General features: G+C 42.5%; 2 protein-coding genes across 2 annotated transcripts; one reads left to right on the plus strand and one right to left on the minus strand.

The window, feature by feature from the left end:
- Window positions 1-43: 43 nt before the first annotated feature.
- On the plus strand, window positions 44-9,673 carry slc22a13a (solute carrier family 22 member 13a). The gene is made up of 11 exons (XM_063219100.1): window positions 44-206; window positions 3,061-3,492; window positions 3,733-3,836; window positions 4,084-4,238; window positions 4,969-5,137; window positions 5,233-5,353; window positions 6,542-6,636; window positions 6,888-7,102; window positions 8,143-8,251; window positions 8,338-8,544; window positions 9,051-9,673. The coding sequence occupies exons 2-11, from the start codon at window positions 3,118-3,120 to the stop codon at window positions 9,124-9,126; spliced, it is 1,626 nt and encodes a 541-aa protein (XP_063075170.1). The 5' UTR covers window positions 44-206; window positions 3,061-3,117; the 3' UTR covers window positions 9,127-9,673.
- Window positions 9,674-10,085: 412 nt separating this feature from the next.
- LOC134465447 (uncharacterized) lies at window positions 10,086-14,892 on the minus strand. The gene has a single exon (XM_063219107.1). It carries the CDS (start codon window positions 14,564-14,566, stop codon window positions 11,684-11,686), a length of 2,883 nt encoding a protein of 960 aa, XP_063075177.1. The 5' UTR covers window positions 14,567-14,892; the 3' UTR covers window positions 10,086-11,683.
- Between the last annotated feature and the right edge of the window lie 37 nt (window positions 14,893-14,929).

Raw genomic sequence — 14,929 nt, forward strand, 5'->3', positions numbered from 1 at the left:
TTCACCCTGCATTCTTTACTGGAAGTGACTGTAGACAGCAGTTCTTAATTTAGACCATGCTGTATCTGGTATCTTGTGTCTTGCCAAAGACTGTGCGCCGGAGACTTAGTTTCCTGTCGTCTTGGGTGTCTCGTGCTGGGTAATTTTTCACAAAAAGCTGCTTTGTTTATGAGCCTTTTACAGCCTGGCTAACTTCATGGCAGAAGGTAATATAATTCTTCTAGGAAGAGATGCGTGACGCAGTTTGTGCCTGTTGCCTATTGAGTGTGTTTCCCTCTTTGTGACCACTATAAAGAATAAGATTCATAGAGAAATGTGGATCAATGTTTGATTAAAATGCATCTGAAGCTGAGGGAGGCTTTGTACCCGTTTGAACAGAAAATAATTGCAAGCAAAAGTAATATTATACTTTTGTGTTCGTTAGTAACTCTGGAGTTGAATTTGTACAGGCATTGCGTTTCTTATATGGCACAGTGCAGTTATCTTAACTTGTGCAATTTATACAGAACATACAAGTCTAACCATGTCACTTGCTTTGTGTGAAAGGCTGTGATGGATGGGTACATGAGAGTGAACAATGGTTCTTGCATCCAAATGTGCATGCTTGACAATTTTCTGTTTGGTCCTACTAATTGTCCTAGAAGCCTGACAAACCGATTCAATTCCAAACAATACAATTGACCTACTATAATTGTGTGATTCTCCAATTATGGTACATTTTTATGTCCGTGGCAAATAATTTGAAAATTAACTACCGTATATGTACAGTGCCCTCCATAATTATTGGCACCCCTGGTTGAGATGTGTTAAAAGCCTTAAAATAAATTCAGTGTTTATTGCAGAAGAATACTGTCACACTGAAAATTGTAGGAAAATGTAGCCTTCAACTCAAATGAATTGTAAGAAAATAAAAAAATCCCTGACTAAAAAATAATTATTTTTCATTAAATCACCTGTTCCACAATTATTGGCACCCTTAACAATTCCCAGGAAATAAATATAATTGAAGCATTTCTATCATTTCTACAGTAGTTTACAAAGTTTACCAGAGTATGTAGGAACATTTAATTAGTAATTCATCACTTCCTGTTTCCCTGGGGTATAAATATGACGTGACACCGAGGCCATTTCTCTTATCGACTCTTAAACATGGGAAAGACAAAGGAACACAGCATACAAGTGAGGCAGATGTGCGTCGACCTTCACAGGTCAGGCAGAGGCTACAAGAATATTGCCACTCAACTGCAGCTGCCCATATCCACTGTGAGAGGAATAATTAAGAAGTTCAAAACAACTGGAACAGTGGTAAACAAGCCTGGACGAGGACGCAAGTTTATTTTGCCACCACGCACAGTGAGGAGGATGGTAAGAGAAATCAAAAGATCTCTAAAGCTCACTGTTACAAAATTACAACAAATGGTAGCATCCTGGGGTCACAAAGTCTCCAAATCAACCATCAGGCGCTGTCTACACGCCAACAAGCTGTTTGGGAGGCATGCACGGAAAAAACCTTTCCTCACTCACAATCATAAACGCAAGCGTCTGGAGTTCACCAAGCGGTATTGGGGCTTCAACTGGGACCGTGTGCTTTGGTCAGATGAGACCAAGATTGAGCTTTTTGGCAACAAACACTCTAAGTGGGTCTGGCGTACCACGAAAGATGCGCATGCTGAAAAGCACCTCATACCCACTGTGAAGTATGGGGGTGGGTCAGTGATGCTGTGGGGCTGTTTCGCTTCCAAAGGCCCTGGGAACCTTGTTAGGGTGCATAGCATCATGAATGCTTTGAAATACCAGGACATTTTAAATCAAAATCTGTTGCCCTCTGCCCGAAAGCTGAAGCTGGGTCGTCACTGGGTCTTTCAGCAAGACAATGACCCTAAACATATGGCCAAATCTACACAGAAATGGTTCACCAGACACAAAATCAAGCTCCTCCCATGGCCATCTCGGTCCCCTGACCTCAACCCCATTGAGAACCTGTGGGGTGAGCTGAAGAGGAGAGTACAGAGGAGAGGACCCAGGTCTCTGGATGATTTAGAGAGATTCTGCAAAGAGGAATGGCTGAAGATCCCTCTTTCTGTCTTTTCCCATCTTGTGAAACATTATAGGAGAAGATTAGGTGCTGTTTTGTTGGCAAAAGGGGGTTGTACAAAATATTAACACCAGGGGTGCTAATAATTGTGACACACATTATTTGATGTCAAATAATTATTTCTTTATGTGGGATTTTTTCCCCACTGAATAAATGCACTTGTATTGAAGGTTGGATTTTTCTCTTTTTTTCCATTAAGGTCCCATATTATTTAGAAAAAAAATAAAATAATTGGAAGCTAAAAAACACATCTCAACCAGGGGTGCCAATAATTATGGAGGGCACTGTATATTATTAAAGTTGTATTATAGTGAATATCATCTTGTTTTCTTTGAATTTCAAATTAAAATATTGTCATTTAGAACATTTATTTACAGAAAGTCACAAATGGTCAAAATAACAAAAATGCAATGTTTTCAGACCTTAAAATGCAGAGAAAATCTTGTCAGTGGTTTGTAGAATGAAACGACAATGTTCGACACATGCCTAGTGAACCAGAAAACGGCTTATTTGAACGTGGTCTCTCATTTTTTTTTTCAGCGGCTGCATATTTAGTACTTGTGAAAGGGAACTATGGGAAAAAATAATCATGGTTCTATTATGATGCTTTCTACAAAAAAATAAAACAGTTTATATGTGATTATAGCCGTTTTGCCTCTACCAAAATCTTAGCAGGTATCTAGACAGAATGTCAATACAACGTTTACCAATAGTTATAAACTTATTACTAAATTTCCCTGAAAATGTCCAGGTCAAAATGTACCCTAATAGAAGAATCACCCAGTCACTATGATTTATAATTGCATTTTTTGTGCTGACAGACAATGATAGCATTATTAGTGATGATGGGACCTTTGTATGTTGTTTGTCTAGAGAGATAACCCTACAAACCAGTGCCATGGACGGGTTGATTGGTTGCCATTTCAACGACTGTCAAGTTAACCATTAATTCCCGTTGTTTAAAGGTGGTTCTCTGGCCAAGCATGCTGTGAGATCGCTGTGTGTGTGTCAGAGCCCTCACGATGGCAGACTTTGGGGAGATACTGGAGGCCATCGGGGACTTCGGCCTCTTCCAGAAGCTCATGCTGTTTGGCCTCTGCTTCCCCAACACCTTGCTTCCATTCCACCTCACCAGCCTCCTCTTTAACCAAGGCCCTGACCTCCAGCGCTGCAACACTGACTGGATCTTAGACGTGGGCCCCAATCTGACCCTGGAGGAGCAGCTCAACCTGACACTGCCCAGGCTCCCGGATGGCTCCCTCAGCACCTGCGAAATGTTCGCGCCAGTGGACTGGAATCTCTCTGCCATCTTAGAGCATGGCCTGACCGACACTACGGCGTGTGTCAATGGTTACACGCATGACTACTCTGTCTACACGTCTTCCATAGTCTCAGATGTAAGTGTCAGATCTGTGTGCGCCTTACTTCAAACGAGTCTTATCTGACCACACTAGTGTTTCACACCTGCCATGTGACCTGACTTCAGATGCTTAACAAGGATCAATAGGTGCTCAAGTCTAACTTACAGTATATAGCCTATGTGATGTGTGTTTTTAATGTAGTATGTGTGTACATTTATGTCAATGGTGTATATCAATGCTAGGATATACAGTATTTTAAATACTCTTTTGTTTCAGTTTGATCTAGTCTGTGATAAGGCAAATTTAGTTGGTGTGGCACAGACAGTGTTCATGGCTGGTATTCTGGTTGGGTCCCTCTTGTTTGGACCCTTCGCTGAACCGTAAGTTTCAACGTAACTATTGTAATTTAAAACTTTAGTTCGACAAAAGCTATGTGCTCCCCACATATCACTCTAAAGATATACTGCTGCTTATGTTATGCCTGCTTTATGTATATTGTTAATGTTAGAGGTAAAGAATACATTTTGTATTCATTATGTTGTAATAGATTAATACAAAAACACATTGACAAACACTTTTAAGTGTAGTAATGACTCTTTGAGCCTAATTTGATCTCATTTGTTTCAGGATTGGAAGACAGAAAGCTACACAGATACCCGTTGTTGTCATGGCCATTTTCACTATGGTGACAGGCCTGTCTCCCAATTTCTACTTTTACATGGTATCTCAGTTCGTTGTGGGAGTTTCCTATGGAGGATTCCGAGTAAACTGCATTGTCTTGGGTAAAGTATTTTGTCATCAAAGTCATCAGAAAACCCAGGGACACAAGGACTTTGATCATAGCATTCTATACCAAAATGTTTTATCACTGAAAAGATCTTGTCATTGTTAGTTTGCTCAACAGCAAAGCATGTGAAAGTGTGACAAAGCTCAGTGATGTAAGAGTTATTGTTGTCGTTAGACAGTACAGTTACATAAAACACTGCACAGCAACATCAGTTCATCACTTGCCCTATGCCCTGTCATGAATCATTAATGTCTGCAAGTTTGTATGTCCACCTGACTGCATGACAATCTCTTTTCTGTAATGTTTAGAGGTATACTGTGTAATATTTTTAGTAGTTTATTTCTAGAACCATGCTGCCCATTCACAAATGTTACCTTTTCCACAAATACTCACCAACCCCATCAAATTTTAAAGTATTCGATTTGGACAATTGCATTTTTTTCATATATGAGAAGGGGAATCTTCTCCATGGTCTGTCATATTGAATTTCTACACTGGTAGTTTGTTTATTATTTAGTAAATATTCATGAAAAGATGTATTTGTCAAAAGGCAGCACCGTTTCAATGAGCCGCATAGTTGCAATACATTCTCTGGCCACCATCCTACACGTGCACCTTAAGGTTTAGATAAGCCTTTGTCAAGCCTAAGATGTGCACCTTTGTCAGGCATATCTTCAACTAATATGAGGGGAAAACTAGTAACCACATTGATTATTCCTTCACAGCCACTGAATGGATTGGAAAGACAAAACGTGCCTATGCCTCCTGTCTAACACAAATACTGGGAGGTGTTGGTCAATGCATCCAAGCATGTATTGTATATTTTGTTCGGGACTGGAGAATTTGCCAGTATATTATGGGATCCCCCATGGTAATTGTGGCTATTTATATCTGGTGTGTATACGTTTAAGCATTTCCCCACATTTCTTATCCTTTTTGCGTTGAACTGTAGTCTTTATAGACACTCTGCACGTTTCTTCTATGGGCAGGTTCATACCTGAATCGGCCAGGTGGTTGCTAGACAGAGGGAAAACTGATCAAGCTCAGCAGCTGATTCTTAAGGCAGCTGCCATCAACAAACGCACAGTTCCTGACAAACTACTACAGAAGGTAAACATGGGTTCTACATTTTTGTTTTCTCCTGACTACGCGAAACTAGCTGCACACAACTCAACCTCTGATTGTTGGAAACTGCTGTCGGTCAAAAAATTAGCTCACATGGTTGACTGCCAGTGTCTTGCCCCTCCTCACAACACCCTGTTTATAAACAAAAAAATCCATCTATACTGACAAGTAGATCAAGACAACCAACTTAAAACATTAGAGCTGTTAATGCAGAGACAAACAAATCTAGAAGCAGAGCCTACAGTTAGGTTCCTATGTTGCTGATAATAAGTCACTGCTGGACAATGCATACTGCTACAGAGGGTGTGCTGACAAGTAGGACAAGACACCCAAGGTAAACAGCAGACAAATCTAACCAGATCTTAACCTGAGCCTTAAATGTGCTTTGTATTGCTGATAGGCAGACACTGCAGTAGACATTCATCCACTTACTATCACCAGTAGTCATGCCAATGAATAAATAGATAAGTGAGCTTTTAACACACTGAACATATAGGCCAAATTGTCCAATCTTTTAAATGTGTCTATGTACAGGCTTTTAAGTTGCTAGTTACATGTCTGTGGATGTCATTATAGGTTTCTTTCTGTATAAACATGGGTAGAAATAAAACCTCCACTGTGGCCTTGCTGTGGCAGGTGCATTTCAGCCCCTAAATGGGATATTTTTAAGACCAGTGTTTTGAAAGGCGTTTAATAAAGCCCTGTTTACAAATCCAATGTGTTTCAAAACTATATCCATATACGTGTAAAAGGCTTCTAACACTGGTCCCAGTTCTACACATCATTCCTTTTTTAAAAATATATTTTTAGGGGCTTTTATGCCTTTATTTCATAGGACAATCTGAGATGGTGACAGGAAGCGAGTGGGACAGAGAGACTGGGTGGGATCGGGAAATGACCCCGTCCGGACTCGAACCGGGGTCCCCGTGGGCATGCAAGCCCAAATGTGGGGGGCTTAGCGCGCTGCGCCACAGCGCTCCCTACACATCATTCCTGAGGAGGACATAGTGTAGGTGACAAGTTCCTGGTCAGTTGCAGCCAGGATATAAAGATGTTTCCACTAGTAGTGCTGCTTTGCACTCTGCCATCGGCACACCCAGATAAAACAACTGCCGTGTCATCTGACCATCATAATGTGACCAGTTGCTAAAGGTCTGTTTCTGTTTTCCGCAGCTTACGGAGGAGAAGAAGGTGGAGCGGGGAGGTATACGGGCCCTTCTGGCCTCGGCCGTGCTGAGGAAGTACTTCTTTAGTATCGTGGTTGGTTGGTAAGTCCCTTCCACCATAAAAGCCAATGTTTGAGCCTTAATTACGGCAGCATTTGTTCAGGACAGTGAGTCATGATCATGAGACGGAAAAAAAAAACATGCGAGTATAAATCTGCGTGTCTGTTCAGTCATTGTGACATTAACAAGGCTATGGCAGGGTGAAATAGGCCTACATTTTGCTGCTTGTAATTCTTAATGACAGTCAGGCCAAGCTAAATCTCAGATCTCTTTCCACCACCACCACCACACAGGTGTGCACTGAACTTGGCGTACTACTGCCTGTCACTGAACGTGGGGAAGTACGGCCTGAACATATTCTTCACCCAGTTCATATTCGGGATAACGGAGGTGCCGGCACACATCCTCTGTATCTTCCTGTTGGAAGCGGCGGGTCGGAAGGCTTCCCTCATATCCACCCTGCTGCTGGGAGGCTTCATCTGCCTGCTCACCCTCGCCATTCCAGAAGGTTGGTTAAAACCCTTTGAGGAGTAAGGAATTTCTAGAGGTTCTTCTAGAATTTTACTGGAACACTCTACAGCTCCTATAGACGTCTGTGTTAAAAATCTCGCAAAGACATTATGACATCATAATGAGAACTCAAAATTTGGGCAAAATTCTTATCACGTATTTGTGATGGTACTCCTCAAAGGGTTAACGCTCTCATTCACCCATTCAGACTCGAATTCACACACCGGAGGCAGTGGCTGCCACGCAGGGACAGGGTACCACCCTGCCACCACCAGCATCTTGGGGTTAAGCACCTTGCTCTAGACCAGTGGTTCCCAACCTATTTTCTTGGGGACCCATATTTTTACCATTGTTAGCTTTGGTGACCCCCCCAATTTCACTGTGTGTGTTTTTTAATCTCCTTGCCATTTGACTGTTGTCAACACAACTTAATCATTATATTCCTAAAATGTCTTTGTTTCAAAAACAGAATAAAGGCTAAATGTAGCACTTACATTTTGTTGCTTCTATGCATATATTAATTAAATGCTTTGCCATTTATTAAACATGGGGTATATCATGGTATTGAAATTAATCCCCTCAAAATCAAGAGGGCTTCGCGACCCCCCGAGGATCTTTGGCGACCCATAGGTAGGGTCGCGACCCATAGGTTGGGAACCACTGCTCTAGACTAGGACATATCGATGGGGTCAACCTTCTGATTGGCCGAACTGCTCCTCTACCACTTGGGCCACCACTGCCCCTGGTGTCTATGCTCGAGGGGGGTGGGGGGGGGTGGGTCTACACAGGGATGTATGAATGAATGAAAGGTCCTTCTGGGCCCAGCCAGATGCCTGTCCGCCCCAGGAGTAAGGTGGGAGCCCACCCACCCTATTTACTAGGTAGCATAGTGCATGGTAGTTCCTTGGTTAGATGCAAGAGGCCTTGAGATCTACTACACTGAAATAAAAAGACGAGGTAATGTATGTAGCTTGGGGGCAGGCCGTGAAAAAAGTTTAAAACCAGAATGTATATTTTTAAAATGAATCTCTTTTTCAGATGGAGCCATTGCTCTTACTGCCCTTGCTACAGTCGGGAGGTTTTTCATGAATTGGGCCGGGACTGTTTGCAATGTCTACGTCCAGGAGCTATTCCCAACATCTATCAGGTCTGTCAGGATATCAGCTCTATATACAGCTCAATACACAGAATCTCTGCTACAGTACCTAATTTTGTTAATTATCATCTTTGCAGACAAACGGCCACAGGCCTGGGTGCCACGGCCACCCGTGTGGCGGGGATGTTGTCTCCGGTGGTGAACATGCTGGAGGTGTTCCACTGGACCCTCCCCACGCTGGTGTTCAGCAGCCTGGCCCTGACTGGAGGGGCCCTGGCCTTCCTGCTGCCTGAGACCAGGCGCACCGAGCTGCCAGACTCCACTGAGGAGGCCGAGGGGAAGAGGTGAGGGCAGGGCAGGGCAGGGCAGGGCAGGGCAGGGCAGGGCAGGGCAGGGCAGGGGCAGCAACGGATTATGACTCCATGGGCCCCTGGGCCAGACAAGAAGAAAGCCCCTCCTACATGGCTGTTGCTAGTGTAGGAAATCCTTCAGGGTTTCAGGCCAGATGTGTTTATGTTGTTGGGGGTTTGGGGGTTGGGGTGGGGGTGGGGGGTTCCCGAGTAATTGTGAACATTCAGTTGTTAAAAGAGTAATTGTAACACAATATGAGAAATGTAAATATAGTGGCTAAGGCTTCAGGGGCCCCTTGACCTTTGGGCCCATGGGCCTGGGCCCGGTAGGCCCGTTCCAGGCCAGGGGAGATCACAAGGGAGGGTTAAATGGTAACAAGGAAGCAGGAGCTAGGCCAGGAGTATGAGGGAGCAGGCGAATGGCAACATGGATTTGGATGTAGTTTAACAAGGAGACACATAATACATGCAACTCCCTAACTCAGTTTATGTCTTTTCAGGAAACCAAAGGTCATGAAGACGATTGAAACTCCAATGTTGGAGGATTCCAAAATCTTGAAGTCTACTCCACTGTAATTCTTTGTGCTTAAGACAAAGTATAATAATTATGTTCTTTGTATGTCCAATTGAGATCACTTGATTTGTTGTAAATGTTAGGTATGTTGTACTGTATTCACAAACTATTTTGTTTACATAACCTAAAGCTGTGCTTTTATGTCTTGTAAGATGCAATCAGTAATTCCTATTCTGACATTTCCTTAGTACTTGCATTCACTATTGTTTTATTTTTCTGTACAGAATTCTGGTCACTTGTCTGCTAACATTATTTGTTTTCGTTTTGAAACATGTATTGTGTATAAAATATGTACTATATTGCACTAAACCATGAATACTTTAACTTTAAAATACTTTAACTATTCATGATGATTTGAAACGTTCACAGATTAAAGGGGATAGAAAAGTAGTAAAACTCCTTTTTACGTGCTGCATTTACAGGTATTGTAGTAGATGATAACACCATAGACTACTTATTGCAATATACACTATGGAAGACAAACTGGGAAACTGCCATTGTATTGGGACATAGCAGTCCACAGCACACAGAGCACACAACATACTGCATTTTTACCTCACACGTGCTGAGGGGCATTGGAACTTGTGCCCATATGAAGTTTACAAGTTAATTTATTTAAGAAAGGGACAGCATATATTGCCAGCATTTAAACAAAAATGCTAAATATAAAAGATTGTAGCCAAGAGACTAATTTCCATCTTTTGTCCCTTGACAGGTTTGATGTTCCTTAAAAAGACAAAGTTAAAACAAAACTAAAAATACAGTTATTGCACACAGTTGTAAAAAAAGAGAGTCAAAGATACACACACATTTCAAAATATATAATATAAAATACAATTATAAAATACAATACCCAAATAAGTTAAACAGCTGCCAGTACTAACTATGTAAGATTATGTTGACAGCATTGATAATCCAATGCCATAATTTTAACTGTTTACTAAAAGAGTTTACTGTTGGCAGTTCTCTAATTTTACTGGGAATTGTGTTCCAGGTTTGACAAGCTAAAAAAGTAAAGAAGGTCTCTGTTTTTTTTTTAAATGTATTTGACCTAGGGTGACCAGACATCCCGGTTTGACCGGGACAGTCCCGGTTTGAAGTTGTGTGTCCCAGGTCCCGAGCAAACCCTCTCGGGACACAAATATGTCCCGGTTTTGGCCACCCACTACATTGCGCCATGTCTATCAGGGTAAATATATGGAAAATGTTTACATGTTTATCTGCCACAATTAATGGCAGCCAGCGCTTGTATAGAAAGTCTGAAGGAGTCAGTTGCGATTGGTCATTCCTCCCTCTAAAATTGATTAAAATGCAGGAAATTGCATCTAAAAAATAAAAATTTTCCTGGGGGGGAAAGACTACAAAAATCTGGTCACCCTAATTTGACCGCTTAACCCTGGTAATATGGTTTCTCTGGATTATAAAGCCCATATTATTGTCCACACAGCTGTGGAAACACACCCCTCTTTAGTGTCTTGAGCATAGCTACGGTATGTGAAATTCATCCACTAGATCAGTTGATGTTTACAAAAATACCAGGAGCACAATGTGAAACTAGTACTACTGGGGTTAATTTCTGGCCAAATGTAGTTGGTAAATGATTTATAGTCCTATGTACTTTGAATTAACTGGCAAGACCAGCTATCCCCTTTGTGGAGACTGGTGAGCAGAGCATGCAAGCTGGCACTTAATATTTCTTTTTAATGAAAATACCAAAGGGTACGGCTGGTTATTTTGTGGTTATCCATAATAATCTGATCTAACCTGATAACCTGATTTATTTGACTATCATGCTTTTAATATGGACTTCATGTAAAGTATTACTATCACCTCAATCTGTGTAGATTCAGGTAAAATAATTATAGCTCCAAATGTACAGCTCTAGTCCATATACACGTATCTGTACTATTGATGAACCTGATATTCAGGTATATTACAGAATAGTAGCACACATATGCAGATTCGTGAAAGATGTGTGGTTTGCCACAATACTACAATAGACAAAATGGTCATAAAGGGAAACTAAATAATTAATTGGCTTTGATAAGTGTCTTTGTAAAGTATGATAAAACAATGTTCCATCTTTGTCAGAATTTTGTTTATTGAAGATGTGTATGCCACATTCCCTTTTTATTTTTAGTCCAGAAGATACATGTGTTATCAGCTTTGAATTATAGAATATATATAGAGAATTATTTGTTATTCACAACACATTGATATTTATTGCTGTAAGCGTTTTACTGAATATTTCTGTACATCACATTGTGTTAAAAGTAAGATTGTTGCCTGTCTTGATTGGTCACGATATGGTTAAATGTAAATTGAAAAAAATAGACAGTTTGTTGAAAACCATGTCAAAATTGTGTACTCTGCAAAAACATTCATTTCAACAGCGTCAGGAAATATGATCTTAGTGACAAAATTATGTGATATAATGATGTGATATTGAGAAAGTGGATTGCATTTAGCAGGCTCTCCCCAAAATACATACAAAAACCCCTTGGTACAGAAATAAGTATGCCATGACTAAAGTAAATTAATATGTCAACCTTGTTGACATCAACTCAGAAAGTCATCCATCCAGTTAGCGGCAGTTCCACCTTCTGTAGTTTCCGCAGTTGAGCTCGCATTGATGGGATCCAACAACCCACCCACTAAATCACCTGAAACCTGGGGAACACTGGGGGCGCTGGAGGAGAACATGTCACCAGTGAGTAGGCCATCTTGCATTATAGGAGGCTGTGTAGTTCCCTTATCTAGGCCCATAAAGCTATTGAAGGGATCACCCATGGACTGGACATCACCCAGAGCAGAGCCAGTGTCAGCAGCAAGGGGTGCGGCTCCAAACGGGTCATCAGAGAGAGGATCACCCATGGACTGGACCTCGCCCAGAGCAGAATCAGTGTCTAGGGCAAGGGGTGCGGCTCCAAACGGGTCATCAGAGAGAGGGCTGAGAAAAAGGTTTGATCCATCCCCCTCTTTTAGCTCTTTAACCGCAGGACCAGACTGCATTGGAATGGTATCAGAGCTGAATATGTCAAAGGCATCCTGTTGAGAGGTAGGTTCTTTGGAATCCATCATGAAATCGAACATCTGAGGTGGCTGAGGTGTGCTTTGGTCTGAGGTGACCGGTGTGTCAGTCATGCTGAATATGTCCAGTTGATCCCCCGGTGTAGAAGTGCTGGAGATACCAAAGGGGTCACCTGAGGGCGCCCCAAAGGACTCAGAGGACAGCCCTCCCAGAATGTCACCTGACACATCCTCTTCCTTTGAAGTCGGTGTCGCGAATAGGTCAGAGCTCACGTTATCTCCTGGACCAAATTGCCCCATTTGCTCTTGCCCGAACAAATCATCAACCACTGCTGATGGTTCCTCCATCTTTGTGTCAGCTGTTGTCATCCCTAAAGTTGAGACATCTGCCAAGGCCGCCATGTTATTAGGCATCTCCTCCTTAGGCAAAGGTCTATCTAGATCTGAGGAGACAACATCAGTATGATCTGCCCTGTCTGGCTGGTGCATGAAATCATTTAAAAGTGGGTCATTTTCTTTCTTTGGACTGTTCTGGGTTGCTGAGGACAGTTCTACAACACTGTGGTCCTCAGTGGTAAGCAGAGCTGGTGGGGTGTTTGATTCATTTTCCTTCTCTTGTGCTGGGCCATTTTCATTGGCTTTGTTTTTCTCTGTAGCAACAACAGCAAGTTTGGGGTCTTGCTCTTTTTTAGTGTCTGACGAGGTCTGGAACAATTTGCCAAGGATGTTTTTGGGCTTACTGTCAGACTTTTTGTTGTCTGCACGCTCATTCTTTGTTACCTTATCTTTTGCGCCTGGGGAAAAAAGTTTTGAGAGGGGACTCTTGCCCTTGGACCACGATCCTTTGGGAGCACTGGTCTTTTCCTGTTTCTCTTTAGCTGTATTGGGTTGCTCGACAGCCACCGACTGGCCATTAGAAACCCCAGATCCTACTGCTGCCACGCCGTCCTTACTTCCTTGTTCCTTCACAGTAACAGGTGGCAGTTCACCACTTTGTATTTCTTTGATTGGCGAGTCTGTTTCCCTTTTCTCAGAAGACACTAATGTACTAGTGTCCTCTTTTGGATCGCTTGAATGCATCTCTACTTCACTGTGAGTAGTCAAATAGTCTGACTCGTTGACACTGGGCATGACTATTTCCTCATCCATCTTCCCCCTCCTGTCTGTAACTAACTCAGACTCCTCACTGCCCCCGTCATCATCAGGGTTACTAAAAGCATCATGACTGGCTGACCTCAACACCTGCTGGTTTCCTTCATCAAACACTTGTATGTTATTACTACGTAAGGTGCCGTAGGGGTTGGCAGTCTGGTCTTCCTCTAGATCGTCTGGCTGTTCAGCGTGCAAATCTGTACTAACAGCCATGATGGGGCCGTCAAGGGGATCTTTGTCAGAGAACACATCATTCTGTTCGCTTTCTGTATCGGACACCTGATCTTCACTGTATTCAATTCCTGACGTTTCTACGGCGGATGCAAATCTGACGGTTTTCTTCACTCGCTCTGGAGGACCTTGTATTTTTTCATGGGACACAATATTTTGTGTCTTTGACTTGAAGGGAGCTGAATAATTAAGCGGGCCTCTGGCTGTTGGAGAAGGGGAGCTTGTGTGACTACTGTTTGTGTGTTTCCATGGAGATTTAATTTTTGGTGAGTGTGTCGCAGCTTCAGTATCAAACTGTGCTCTCCTTGCCGTTACTCCAGTTCTCACAGGAGGAAGAGGGGATGCGTCATTCTTTCTAACAGGTGAAAATGGGTCCTTTTTGGCAACCTCAGAGTGATGCAACTTATTTGGGAATTGTGGCACTTGCTCATTTTTATGCTGAAACAAAGTGCTGCGATCTTGTTTGTCAACAGCCTTGTGCTGTATGCTTGGTGAGTTTTCTCGCCCAGTTGAGATGCTTCTTGGACCCTTTTTCTCAGGGGGCCAACTTACTTGCAGCTTGCTCTTGCTGTCATCACTGCCCTGGCTCTGCGTTTCCTGGCCCCTCTGCGGTGAACCCAGGCTACCACTAGGGTGTGCCACAGAGCTAATTGTAGACGTCACCTTACTGTTGGGAGTCACCTTGGTGTCAGACAACATTTCCTGCCTACTGGCGTCCCTGCCTCTTGGTGTTGAACCAATACTACCAGCGGGTGGCGGCACGGAGGTGTTGTTGGGAACCGCCTTGTTTTTAGACAGGCTTCCCCGGCCCGCGTTGATCTCAGGTGTGGCGGGTTCTGTCTTCAGGAGCCAGCGGTCCTTGTGTTGCTTGTGGCCAAAGCCCTCATCATAGTTCCCTTTCCGCTTGAACAGCTGCTGATAGTGGGATGTGCAATAGAACTCGCCATAGAGTGCTGTGTAATTCTGAATACTGCAATGAAAGAAAAAGAGGCATTCCACTATGGATTGTCTGATACACACACATAGCATTGTTGATTTGGCTTGGAAATCAAAAGTGTATGCTTCTTTGTCTGGTTATTTGTTCATTTGTTTTCCATAATTAATTACACATTAACACACTTTTAGTAATTGTGTTAATTGATTTGACCATAGAGTTTTATGATTGTATCATATGGAACACAATTTAGGTGATGATTGGATCTGTGATTGTATGATTTTTAAAATGTCTTTTATTTGATTTTTGATCCATCTGTATCTCTCACCTCAGCTTCTTTTGGCAGTGCTTACAGCAGAAGCATGTTTTATGCAGGGTAAGCTTCCCTGCCACTAACTTTTCCATTGGATAAACAGGTGTCAGGCAGGCAGAACACATCTCCTTGGCAGTAGGCTTGA

Source organism: Engraulis encrasicolus, chromosome 16 (genome assembly GCF_034702125.1).
Source record: "Engraulis encrasicolus isolate BLACKSEA-1 chromosome 16, IST_EnEncr_1.0, whole genome shotgun sequence".
Classification (NCBI taxonomy): Eukaryota; Metazoa; Chordata; class Actinopteri; order Clupeiformes; family Engraulidae; genus Engraulis; species Engraulis encrasicolus.